The 13,102-nt window shown below is 42.2% G+C and overlaps 1 protein-coding gene across 11 annotated transcripts in view; it reads right to left on the bottom strand.

The window, feature by feature from the left end:
- The window catches only part of TNRC6A (trinucleotide repeat containing adaptor 6A), a 41,726-nt gene extending 28,827 nt beyond the window's left edge, over window positions 1-12,899 (bottom strand). For 7 of the 11 annotated variants that reach the window (XM_015642853.3, XM_015642856.3, XM_015642858.3 and 4 more), the window contains exons 1-4: window positions 12,790-12,881; window positions 10,487-10,522; window positions 4,710-4,800; window positions 2,782-2,803 (exon numbers count right to left, since the gene is read on the bottom strand). In XM_015642853.3, the coding sequence (XP_015498339.1) occupies window positions 2,782-2,803; window positions 4,710-4,800; window positions 10,487-10,522; window positions 12,790-12,866 (226 nt within the window). In that variant the 5' untranslated portion in view covers window positions 12,867-12,881. Of the gene's footprint in view, window positions 1-2,781; window positions 2,804-4,709; window positions 10,437-10,486; window positions 10,523-12,789 lie in introns of those variants that run through there. The other 4 variants (XM_015642860.3, XM_033517804.1, XM_015642854.2 and 1 more) reach the window with 3 other exon arrangements.
- Window positions 12,900-13,102: the final 203 nt, after the last annotated feature.

Genomic DNA, 13,102 nt, shown 5'->3' with positions numbered 1-13,102 from the left:
AGCAAAAATGACATATTTTGCCATGCTAGAAGTAACTGACAGTTCTGAAGTATTTTCAACAAATAGCAACTCAAATTATACTTATTTTTTCTTAGAATACTCAGTATAAGAGCACTGGGAAGGCACACGATGTTCCTGCTGTTGCACAAACAGATAAACTTTCCACTTAGCAACTAACTAATAGACTTGCCTTTAACTCTCCCAGCCTCCTCTTCCCTCCCTCAATAAAACCAGCTGGACCAAACCAGGCAGGTCAGAATCCCTGAAATCCGCAGGAACGCCACATGTGCGTTTTTAACTGCAATACTGTGGCATTTAAATGCTGCTGCTACCAGAAACCTTGTTGTTAGCATCTTTTTCATTACCATTCCCAATCCTGAACAGAAAAATCCCCAGCTCCATGAATTTCCTTGAAGGGTCTTGTCCTTTCACATGAACACTGGGAGCTGCTTCAGCTGGTACAACAGCAATTTCTTCCTTAGCTAAAACAACAGTTTGGAGCTGTCCAAACTATACTTAAAACCAAGACATACCATCCCTTCCCAGTCCCAGCACTTAACCAGCTTCTTTTCTGAAAGAGACACATAATTCTGAATTATTTAGAGATCCTATACTCTTGTATTTTATCTTCAGCTCATGCACAAAATAAATTATTTAAGACATTAACGTGATGGAAACTTGGAAACTAATGAAACATTAATTTGCATTCTGAATACAAGGAGGCAAAACTGGTGAAACAAGGCAAGAGCCATGGGCAACACAAGCTTCCCATTTTGTTCCTATAGAAACTGTAGCAAAAAGTTGTGAATCTCCATCTCATGATGTTTTTTATTCCACAGCACTGCCAGTTTATGTTTCTCTGACAACTCTAAATTCCTGCTGAACTTTATGAAATACCCTTTAAATAATAACATAATTAAGTTGGAACTTAACACTTCCATTAGTGAATGTTAAGCCTCAAAGCAGAAAAAAAAAATAATAAAAAAAATTTAATTACTTTGTCCTTCAGAAGAAAAGACATTTTCATTCCATGTGAAGATTCCCATTGGGTAGCCTCCCAAGAAGAATTCCTGCCCTCCTGGTTCATGCTATTTTTAGCCATTTGCTTGTGCAGCCTCGGCCCTGATGTGACGCCAGTGCAGCCCAAGCACACGGGTCAAATGGGCACTCCAAGTGCTTGTTATTATGCAGCAAAGTATTTTATCACTTGCCTTCTTCACTGTCTTTTCAGACATAATTTATCACTTCAGAATAGACCCAGAAATTTTCATAGTTCTTTAAATCTGGTCTATTATCCTAGAAGCCTTATGGCAGGAGTGTACAGAAGAAAGCCGACCCTTAGCCTGTATTTCAAACACAGTTCCATGCACTGCTTGAAAAAGGGCATGCTAAAAAAAAATATAATATTTATTAATTATAATAGTCTTCCAGGAAGTTTATTAATTATTCTGTCCTGTGCCCAAAGACATTGGAACTCCCAATGGATTTCAGTGGCCAGAGGGTGGGATCCCTGGTCAGCCTGATGCAGCTCGGAGGATGGTGGGACACACACCACAGCAGCTTCCATCGCTGCCAGCAGCTCCAGGAATGCTGCAGACCCTCCTGCAGCTCACTCAAGGCTCTGGCAGCTCCCTCTGCCTCCAGCAATCCCTTTTTCAATACCAACCCATCAGCCTCCCCAGGCAGCAGAACTTCCCACTCTCAGCAGCACAGCTGCCCTCGCTCCCTCCCCACAGCATCCTCACGCTAAAAATCCACTGGTTCTCCTCAATCCAGGTGTTTTTCCCATTTAAACACACCCACCAGAGTACACACTGCACTTAGAAATGCCAGACCAACTGTCTGTCCTGGACAACCTGCCTGCTCCACGCCCTGCACATCCCAGCTGGGCTGCTCCTTGTGCTTCCCTGCCTCTTCCCCAGCACAGTGTGTCCTCTGCCAGTCCCCTGCCTTCGAGCCCCATCAGCCTTCAAACACTTTGGGATTTTTCAAATCAAATCAGCAGGAATTACGGCTCTGAAGCTTCTGTTGCATCTGCCACTGCTCCAGTGAGTGCTCAATTAACCAGTGCTCCCAGAAAACAGTTCACAAGCACTCCACACCATCACTTCAGCAAGCACCATGCACCTCCCAACTAACAGGTTAGGAGCTGCAATTCAAGAGAAAGTGAAAAGAATCTTCCTTCCTATTTTTAGAAGCTGGTTGGGATGGATATCCATACAAACCCCAGAAACTCTCAGAAAACTGCAGTGCTCCCACCTGCTGTGAATATTGAAATTACAGCTTTTGGGTACTGGCATCCTGATCATTTTGCAGGGTGAGCTCTCCATACGCAGGAGTTAAAACTGGACAAATTAATTACTTGTCCATCACGTGCTCCCAATCCCAACGAATAATTTACAAAGAATATTTGTAAATTAAGTTTCAAACAGATCCGTCCTATACACAGTTATTCTGAAGTGTTGGTGCACTTCTCAAACAAAGCAAAAAAGGGGAAGGAGAAAAGCAAGCAAGGAAAGGAACTTCAGGTATTATGTCAATGCCTGGTGCTCTGTAAGCAAATAAGAATGGAAAACAGGAAGATCAGCAACTCCAATCCCTGGATAAACCTTTGGCTGTTACTCTTCTAGACTTTTGTGGTCACTTTGACAAAGTGCAGCTGAAGTCTCAAGGGTCCCATCTGTCACTTTTGGGAGGAGACTTCAGGTGATGCATTTGATTCAACATATTTAAAACCCCAGAAATAACACACAGAGTAGAACTAACTGTAAAGTAACTTACCTTTGATTTTTTGTTCAATGGCCTAGAACAAGAAAAAAGAAGTGTCAGTGATTTGTGTAGATAAGAGAAAAACCACATGTACACGTGCCACTTCATAAAGCAACATTAGCTTTTGACTTTCCTCTTTTTAAATGGTTTCAAGTTATTTAATTATCTACTTCAGAAGCGTCTTTCTAACCAACCCAGGCCTATTATTCCTTATGCTTAAAAAGCTGTTTAAATGTTATAGAAGACAAAATTAATTTGAAAGATAACTACATGAAACAGACCAAATTAAACTTGCAAATTAAGACGTTTTAAGTGAGTTAAAAACTGTGCCTGGAAGCAAAGAGCTGCCACCACTTTTACTGCAGAACAGGGCAGGGAAGGGGGAGTGACCTGGAAATGGAAAAGAATAAGAGAGCAAATGCCAAGGCTTCAAGTTTTCATTTGCAAGATTCAATGGGTTACACCTGTGATACAGCCAAGATGAGAGATCTATTTGAATAAAAAAGTTTATCACAGGATAAAATGGGAGAGAAACATGTCTGGCATGGAAATGCACCTCGGTGGTGTGGTTTTAACTGTACAGCACAGTGGGACTGTGCTGAGGAAGGGCCTCCCAAAAGCACCAGTTCTTCCTCAGTGCTGCTCTCCCTCTTCCCCAGCCTCAAAAAGAAACGTGCTGCACGTGTGGCCACGACACACCACAACTCCTCATTGTGCTTTTTGGTCAACAAATACGGTTAAAACATCTACCTTGAAGCCTTGGGTGGTTCTGTGCCCTTCGAAGCCCAGGGTTGTGTGTTCCAGCACCAGCTGAGCCAATTGCTCACACTGCACAAACAGGAACACCCAGCACGCTGCTCAGCACCAGGATGGGGGCACAGCCAGCCCTCCCACAGCCCAAGGCCACCCCTGGGATTGCTGCTGTCCCTCCACTTCTCCCTGCAGTCCCAATTTCTGAAACTCTCAACGTACTAACCCCGAGCACTGCCTTCACAGCACGGTACACGGTGCCACTTTGGCTCTTGCCGTGTCTCTGTGTGCTCAGAGCTTCCTCTGGGCTTTGTTTCTCCCCTGCCCAGCTGTGACCCAACCCATCAGCCTGGCACCTGGCCCATGGACCACAGAAAGAGAAGTGGTTTTGCTGTTTCTGCAGCACCTGAAGAGATGCTGGAGAGCAAGGGGCACAGCCAGGGCTCCTGGCTGCTCTTGCTGCCCGAGAGATCACAATGTTTAAACACATGTTTAGGCCAGGCTCTTCCAGACCCCATCAGGGCCTGGGGCTCGGCTCAGGGCTTGGGAGGTTTTGCTGGAAGCCTGTGGCTGTAAAACAAACCAGTCTGGAGCCAGCATCAGGCAATGGAATCACAGGACAAGTTCTGAGCAAGTTCACTCTGCTCCTACCAAAAGGGACACGTTTCAAAACTGCATTTATGAGCTCCTCTCAAGCTCAGGGTCAATATTTGGAATCAATGGCCATGATGAGGATCTTGTCAGTAAACAGAGATTCTGAAGTATTTATAAGTCTTTCTGTGACATCCTTAAAAACCTTTGCTGTCAATATTTTCTTTTTTATGAAAATTTTTATTCCCAACTACAAATTCTCTCATGGCATGTTTCCATACTGAAGAATAAAAAGATGTATTAAAATAAGGATGAAGCTGAAACCCACTGCCTTAAAATTATTCTATTAGTAAATGCACTAACACTGAGATGCTTCAAACCTGAGACTGCCTCAGCAGACGATCAGGAAAAAGAAGGATCATTCTCAGAAGAAAATTTAGTTTTGTAAGAAACTACACAGAGTACAATGTTCAATATGTCAGTTACCTCTAAATAACTGACAGTATGTTTAAATTTAAAACATTAAATTAATAAGAGAATACTAGTGATGAAACAAGTCAGCTCCAAGCATAGGAGTTTATTCTCAGTGCTCCACATACCTTTTTTTGAGCAGCTTCCTTCTTCTTCTTGTCTTCTTTTCTCTTTTTCCTTTCTTCCATCAACTGTTCTTCCTCTTCTTGCACTAAATCCCTGAACCACACAGTTTGTAATTAACTCTCCCAAAATACAATCTGTACACACTTAGATTCATTTTAGAACAATTATTTCACAGTGACACAAAAGGAACTGGGGAATTTTGCTTCTAATTGGATCCTATTTCTACAGGGACCGTCACTCAGTGCAAGCCACCAGTGACAGGACTTCAAGAGCAGATGTGGTGTCAAGCTACATGTAAGGAGTTCTTTCTTCCAAAGCTTAGAATGAAGACTTAGACTTGAATCTGGTTCAAAAGCCAGCAAATTCAGATGTTCTTTAATCTCTCCCTGAACTGGTATGACAGAGCTCATCCCAGCCTGGAATGTTCCTGCACACAGCCTAAGCCACACACACCCTGTGCATCCCTCATCCCAAACCATCTCAGCCAGGAAACACCGAGTGTTTCAGGGCCAGACCACATCTGGCACCAGCAGGGCCATTCCAGAGCTCCCTAACCCAGAAACAAAACCGTAACTTGTCAAAAGTGAAACCAAAACTCGGCAGGGTAATTAACGACACTCGATACACAGTATTTCTGCTCAAACCCAGGCTGAGCAGGAACAGCACTGTCCTGCTTATGCTGCTTAAAGACAGATTTCAGAAGTGTTCTGGAGAAAAAGGACTAACAATGTCAGTATGGGGCAGTGACTACATGGCTTACATCTGCCTGGAAACACTGAGCTGGCTCCTTTTTAACCCCAAACTACCTATAAACCTCCAGTTTTAAATAAGATTGTTTGATGTCTGTCAGAAGCAATGCAAATTGAATGTATTAAACCACAAGATAGTCCACAGGTACTAAAACTTTCACTACTTTTTTAGGGATATAAACAACCAGTTAATTCTACTTTTAATTCAGCTCAATTCCCTTTCAAGGTGAGCACAGGCATCAGCTACTGCTGACCAAATTCTGGCTTCTAAGATTTTCTAATAACAGAAAGCAAGCATTAGTTACTTCTTTTAAGAAAGAATGGCTTCTGACATGCTAAGGTATGCAAAATAATTACCCAAAAGTGTTATTTCTGAGGCTCCCCTGTGCACTGCCTGAGGAATCACAACCCTTCAAACACAATGTGGCTACTTTGCATTTTATCACAGCCTCGTCAGCTGCCTGCAAGATCCACTGAGGTCTCACTGCAAAAGCAATCTTGCATTTACAATTAAGTCTCAAAAATGATTTCATGGATAACTAAGAGGTCAGACACCTAACTACAGAAACAATTCCAGCTGGCCAGTTTCATTTAGAGCAATCCCTCGCTCCTGTGCAAATCTGAGGCAATGATTAACCTGCAGTGACATCCGTGCACTACAAAGGTGACACTTCAGTCAGTTTTGCCCCTCGCTGTCACACCCCGAGCATTTGTAACCACGGGGATGTTGGTGATGCTGACCCTCAGTTTGGGTTAATTTGGGACAGTCCCAGTTTTAGCAGGCAGTTTGAACTGGAGAACAATACCAGGTCTGGAGTCAGTATAGAGGAAACAGCTCCTACAGATCCCAGCTCCTTCTTGACACGACAGCCAGTTCACACACAGCCCCTTCCCCTCGGAGCAGAGCCACTGCTTTGCTCCTTGGGAACTCAGTACTGGGCTGGGCCTCACCTCTGCCTGCCTGCTGGGGCCACAGCTGAGTTACAGCACCTGCAACAACCTGAGCACGGTTCCAGCAGTTAACACAGCCACCAGCACTGCTTTGTACAACCAGTTTCAGTCCATCACATGCCAAAACTGCATTAACTGAAAAATCATTCTGCTTTTAGAAGAAAGCTGTAGCACGTTCAGGAGCAAGCAGAATGCAAAGTAGTATTTTCACAGGAAAAAAAACCCCAAAAATCCTTCATCAATCCTGCTACAGTTAAATCAACACAATTACATTTCATTTTGGGAATACAGATGCTAACAACTAACATACCAATATCTCTGGAATATTCTACCACAGCATCACTGGGTTTTTGTCACACAGGAACAACAGAACTCCTAAATTCTGGCAGTGTGCTCATTCAATTTTTTATCTTTTTAAGACAAACAGATTTTAGATTACAAAGCAAGCTTAGGAGACATAAAACCCTCTATGATAAGGACTCTAGGTATTCCCTAGATAAAAAAACATTGACCTATAGCTCATTATATGTTTTTAAGAGTATTAATTACTACTGTAACATCAAATCTCAGAGCAAAACTAACACAACTGGCACAACCAAGCAACAGAAAAGCCTTTCCTGTCCCTGCCCTTCCCTGAAAACTTAACCCTTCAAGTAAGGCACGTCTATTCACCATCCTCATACTTAAACCTGAGACAGAAATTCACATTTACCTCTTAAGTTATCAGAGTCTCATGCAGAACACCTGAATTTCCATTTCTGACAGCTGGAAGCATGAGTCTCCTTTATTCTCCCCAACACTCAAATCCACTCTCAGCACAGCAAATGATGGGATTGATGCCTCCGATTCCAGCCTCCTTTAGAACACATAACAAACAAGTTCCATTTCTGGTTCTGCTCCTTGAGGAGCAGAAGTGGAATGTGGCATTTCCCATTTATCACCTTGGACAAACAGCTCCCTGCTCCTGTGCACAAACCAGCAGCAGCTCCAGGCTCCTTTAGAGCACAGAACCACCGCAGGAATTCGGTCTCGTGGTTACAACACAAAGCCAGAAAATTAACAAATTCCTTTGCTGGGCTTTTCTCTACACCTGGGAGACTTAATCCATCGACCTTGTGTGGCCAAAGTGTTTGCAGCAGCACACTGGTCTGTCAGCTGGCTGAGGAAGAGCAAGGACCGAGCTTTCCCATTGATAATGTGAATATATAAACAGGTCTCTGATTTCCCCTCTCAGACATCCAACTTCCACCAAAACACATGCACAGGCAATGCCCTTCTCCTCCTGTGTAACAGGATTAGCTTGCTCAAGGTTAAATGGCCTTAGCAGAAATGCAAACCATATTTTTCAATTTAGATCAAGTGAAAATAAAACACCCTGGCAATAGGAAATCCACATCGGAGACAGAACAAAGGCCTCTGGTTTCAACAGCTTAACTTGAAAGGTGCTTTATTTTCAAGTGAGGCAAAATGAAAATGGATCTTGATCTCAGGAGAGACTGCACATTTGATGGCTCTGAAGATGGGCAAGGAGAAGCTGCTGTTATCTGCATAAATTTAAGCAGACCGAGGGTCAGATAAATATTTACCGTTATTTATTTAACAGTGCATTTTTGTTCCAGTTGTGTACCCCAGCACAATTCTTCTTAGCATACAGGGGGGAAAAAAACCAACAAACTACTAAAATGTTTTCCTCAATTAAGCTATTAAAAAAACCAAAACAAACAAAACCAACTTTTTAGTCTTCCAAGGCAGGTTATCAAGACAGTACAAGGCATTTTATTTTTGTATGGCTTGATTTGTTATTTGGCTTCTGGAGTGGAAAAAGACATCACACTCAAACTGCAAACATTTCAGCTAATATTTGTATCAAAACATGCTTCACTTATTACTTTACTTCTTGGAAGAAAATGTACTATTAATCTTTAATTTCTAAAGCTCCACCTTAGCATTGTAAAAATACCTGGGCAGAAAAGACATACTTAACTCCTATTCTTACATTGCAGGAGAGCAAAATCAAATTCACCTGTATTTCCCCTGGCAGAAAGGCTGAGGATGCAGTAATTAATGTTTGTGCAGCTTTGCTATCTTTGCTGTTACAATATATCAAAAGGTATCATGTTTTGCCACAATAAAATGAAAACTCTATCACCACACTGAGGAAATGAAGGTTACAGTGAGCCCCCATCACTGCAGGGATGATCAGAGGTACGGAGCAAACACACAAGTAAGAATTAGAGGTGATTATACACAGCAGCTTCTGAAACCAGTCTAAAACCTCCAGTGATAGACCTTTTTTCTTTTATTGTTTTAACAAATAAATCAATCCTTTCTACCGTTTGCTCTTCTCATAGTTATAAATTAACTTGCAGTGCTACAGCTGGAACACTGCCAGGTAGCTACAGGTAAGTATCAGGGATTGAAAGATCTTTAACAATTCTGCAAAGGCAGCACCACGTGTTCAACCTACAGCTGATCTTCTACACAGACTTTCAAATGTTGCTGAGACTGATAAATCTTCTGTACTCTGACCTACAAGTTCCCTCATCTTTCAGTTTTTTGAAATGACACAATTACATAAAATTGCCAATGAAAGTGATTTTTCAGGTTTTGTAAAAACCATACTCACCAGCATTCTACAAAAATCAATTATAAAATGTGTAATTTTGATTAAAACGGGATCCTACAATTCCTTTATCAATGCCATCGACAAAACAGCACGCTGCACCAAAGGAGCACTTGGACTTTATGCAATAGACACCAGTAATTTGAAGTTAACAAAATAATCCCAACAAACCCTGCCAGTGCCTCAGATGGAAATGCTCTGGCACCTGAAGCCACCCAGTGTGTTCCTCAGAGCGCCGAGAGCCTCAGGCAGTGAGAACAAAACAAACCCACTCATCTCCAGACGTGTGTGTGTGTGTTCTTTCCAGCTATTAACAGAGAGGAGAGCTGCTGCCAAGCTAAGAACTGGAAAAAAATACTTCAATGAATAATTAATTAGTAAATGTGTACCAGCTACTTTCTTTTTTGCTTTTAAATACCTCAGTCTTTAAATTACCACCCTAAAAGTGAAGCGACAGAATTCTACCTACCGTGTCTGCCACTACCAATTACCTGGAACCCACTCAGCTTTCCCGTTTCCCTAACACAGAAGCTGGCTCATCAGAATGTTGCTCCCAACTACAAGGACTACAAATAGACCATAATTCTGGAATATTTGTGTTAGTTCTGCCCTCGAGTTTCATCCAAGATGAAACATAAGCAGATGCTACATAAGCAGACAAAAGACAGATCTCCTTCCCAAGAAGTTTATCATCCAACTACACAAGACTCCAGCAGCAGCCATAAACAATCCCTATCTTCCTGTAACAAATGAGGAAGCGAGGAAAGCAGATTAAACTGCTCCTCCATAGCCAACTGCTGAAGCCCAGCACCAGCCCTGCCCCGCTCCAGGCTGCTGCAGTGTCCCTGCTGCAGGGGCAGCACAGCCTGCTCACACCCAAACACCAAAGGGACCCCACGGGGACCACCTGGCAATCCTGCACAGCCCCAAAACCTGTCTGCAGAGGAGAAAGGGATGTCCCATTTACCTGTAAAGGTCTTGAAAGCATGAATAGAATGTTTTCTCTGCAATAAACTCTTCCCATTTCACAGCAGGTATCTCTACATAAGGAGTTTATCAGGAAGAAGACCCACCCCCAGAAACCCAACAGAAAATCACATGCTTGCACATCAACAGAAACAACTACATTTCTCCCTGGTTTTATATGTCTCTATCACTGGGCCAGCTCTATGTTTTCCCTGCAGCAGATAAGAAAAATATCACAGAAATATGGTGGCTATTATTACATGAAAGTGTAAAAATCAATTGTACAGTAGTAACTTTACAGAATACATGGATGAAATCTAGAGGTGAGAAGTTTGCTCTCCCAGAACACGGCCAGTCTGCAACCAAACTGGGCAGAATCACAGGTGAATGGAAGCAATGGAGACTCTTCCCTATGGTTTGCATGCTTGTGAAGCAACAGTCAAACCCCTGGGTCTGGGAAAATGATTGTCAACATATTTCAGATATTTACCTTCTCTCAGTTCCACATAAATGAGGCAGGAAAGCCCTGTTTACCAAACAGAATTGAAAAGTTATTGCTTAAATCAGAAGAACTAAATGATAAGTGATTCTTAGCAATCCTGATTTTAACCAGCTTTAACTCTTAGGTTTCCCCAGTTAACAGCAGACAGCTCTTTCTGTGACTGAGCAGGTGACATTTCATTTGTAACACGATGAGTTATATATATATATATATATATATATATATATAACAACAGAGTGTGCAATGGATTTATCTGAATCACTGTCACAAGTCATGCACTAAGCTCATTTTTGAGACCAGGAATATTTGTACAGCACCAGGCATGTATGAATTTTAGAGAGAACACAGACCAAATGAAGATTCTTTTCCAAAAGGCCAGACAAGCCAAAATGCTAATCCTGAGTGTAAAACAGGAATCACTCCAACTGGATAAGCAAGCTGCACTGAAACCTGTAATATTTATCCTATCACAAACACACAATCTAGGCCAATATTCCCAGTAAGATTAAAAAGTGTATTTTCTACCCATTAATTTATAAGCATAAACTCCAGAAGTGACTTCAGAACACACACAAAGCAAAGCCAATGTCCCGTGGAGTTCACAGTCTACAGCCACACTGTGAAATCTGAGATTAACATAAACTCTAGCACAGGTCTATGTACCTTCCCAGGAAAGGATATTTGCTCTTTTACAGTTTGACTAGGTAACTGCAAATTTAATAAGACTGTAAATAATGGCATTGGAGGAAGAAGGAGGGCTATGTGCTGAGCTCTAGCCCAGTAAAACAATTAATCAGGTCTATCCAGCACAGGCATGCCATGCTTTATCAGCTGTGCGCTCGCACAACGAGAGCTCCCTGGCTAAACATAAACCAGCTGGGGCATTAATGTGAACTTCAAACCAGTTCTGAATCTTTTAAATGAATAAAATATACTCCTCTGTGTCAGAAAGACATGGAGACCTGTTCCATAGCAGAGTTTACTCTCCAAACACTGAATTTTGGAAGTTCTGTAGTTTTCTATCACTACTTCTCACTCTTGGCACTGCCTGCCAGCAAAAGATCTCTGCTAAGGTCATAAAAATGTGACGATCTCCTGACTTACTAAGACTGGCAGCAAGCACTACTCTGGACTTGGCACTGTGTCACTCTGAATGACAGTTCTGAAATCACTTCTGGCATTGCAAATGCAGTGAGTCCCTGAACGCTGATGGGCTAACAGCAACGTGCCAAAGGTATCTGAAAGGTTCCCACATACCCCAATTATTCCCTGTATTTCAACAACATCATCAGACAAATCATTCACACTTAGGAGTATTACAAAAAAAAAATTAAAAAAATTAAAAATTAAAACAAGAAGACACACACTGAGAGCAGGGAAGCAGTTTCAGTTTTCACAGTACAGTCATAGCTCAGCCTGGAAGGTGGAGACTGCTCGGGCACAGGAAGGAAGGCAAAAAGCAGGGTACCAAACCTGAGATTCTATCAGCTCTACTCGGGGTTTGGGCACATTTCAAATGGCCCCAGTGGAAATCACTCTAAGAGATCACCAGCAAAAGCCTTTTTAAAGGTCTTAGTGAAAAAGAACCCAAAGAGGAAGCAGGACAGAAGTCGAAAACAAAGAATGTAACCAATAGAGCAGGTTCTTGTGAGAAAGTCACCTGACCAAAAACAAATGGTGCAGAAGAAACAACTTAAATACAAAATGATACATGTTATAGCACAGAATTCTTAGTTCAACTTGACTCTGAACTCCCCAGTTAAGGAGTTAACTCCTGAGCCCTTTCTGTTAAGCTCTCATTCTAAAAACTACAAGTAAACAGGAAATTCACCAGCTAACTCCTCATGGCAAAAGAGGCAGAGCCAGTAGTTATATGGCAACATAGAGTTTATTCCAGTTCTTGCCACAACTGTCTTGCCTCCAAACAATATTTGGCTGAAGTGTATAAAAAAAGTAAACCAAACCCTTAATGCATTTTTCAGTTATTGTTAGGTACTACAACTTAGTGCAGAAAGTTATTTTTCTCTTCAAAAACCTCCCCTATTAAAGAAACTGCATTAAACATCTGAAGATGTTACACAAAAGAAAAAAAAAAAAGGTGTTTAGTCTACAGAATTAACTAAACTTGCAGACATTTCTCCATGCAACAGAGAACGTTTTCAAATTCAGAGGTTTTTTTTATCCTTACAATTAACAAGAGATTAAAGCTCCCGATAAAGCCCACAACTATTCCCAGCCCTAGGCCACCTTTCCATCTAAACTGTGGGAGGGAATTTAAATGAGTCTCTTACCTGCTTAGTTTTCTTTCGACTTCTTTGGTAGCTTTAGCTTCCAATTCTCTGGAACAGAAAGTGGTATTGGTTTCCATGTCAACAGCAATGCAGCACGAAAATAAAACTGGTGCGGGTCAGGATGCACAGGGAGCTCCAGGTGGGAAGGGGGAGAGCACGGATCACCCAGGGAGCGGGAGGTGGGGTCCCAGGGATGGCCAGGGGAGCGGGCAAGTCCTGCACGTGACACTCTGTGTGTCCCACCGGTGCTGTGTGTGTGTGTGCGTGTGACTGTGTGTGTGTGACTGTGTGTGTGTGTGTGTGTGTGTGTCTG

This window comes from Parus major, chromosome 14, assembly GCF_001522545.3.
Source record: "Parus major isolate Abel chromosome 14, Parus_major1.1, whole genome shotgun sequence".
Lineage (NCBI taxonomy): Eukaryota > Metazoa > Chordata > Aves > Passeriformes > Paridae > Parus > Parus major.
Note: the sequence above shows the minus strand (reverse complement) of the source record. Positions and strands in the feature narration are given on the sequence as shown.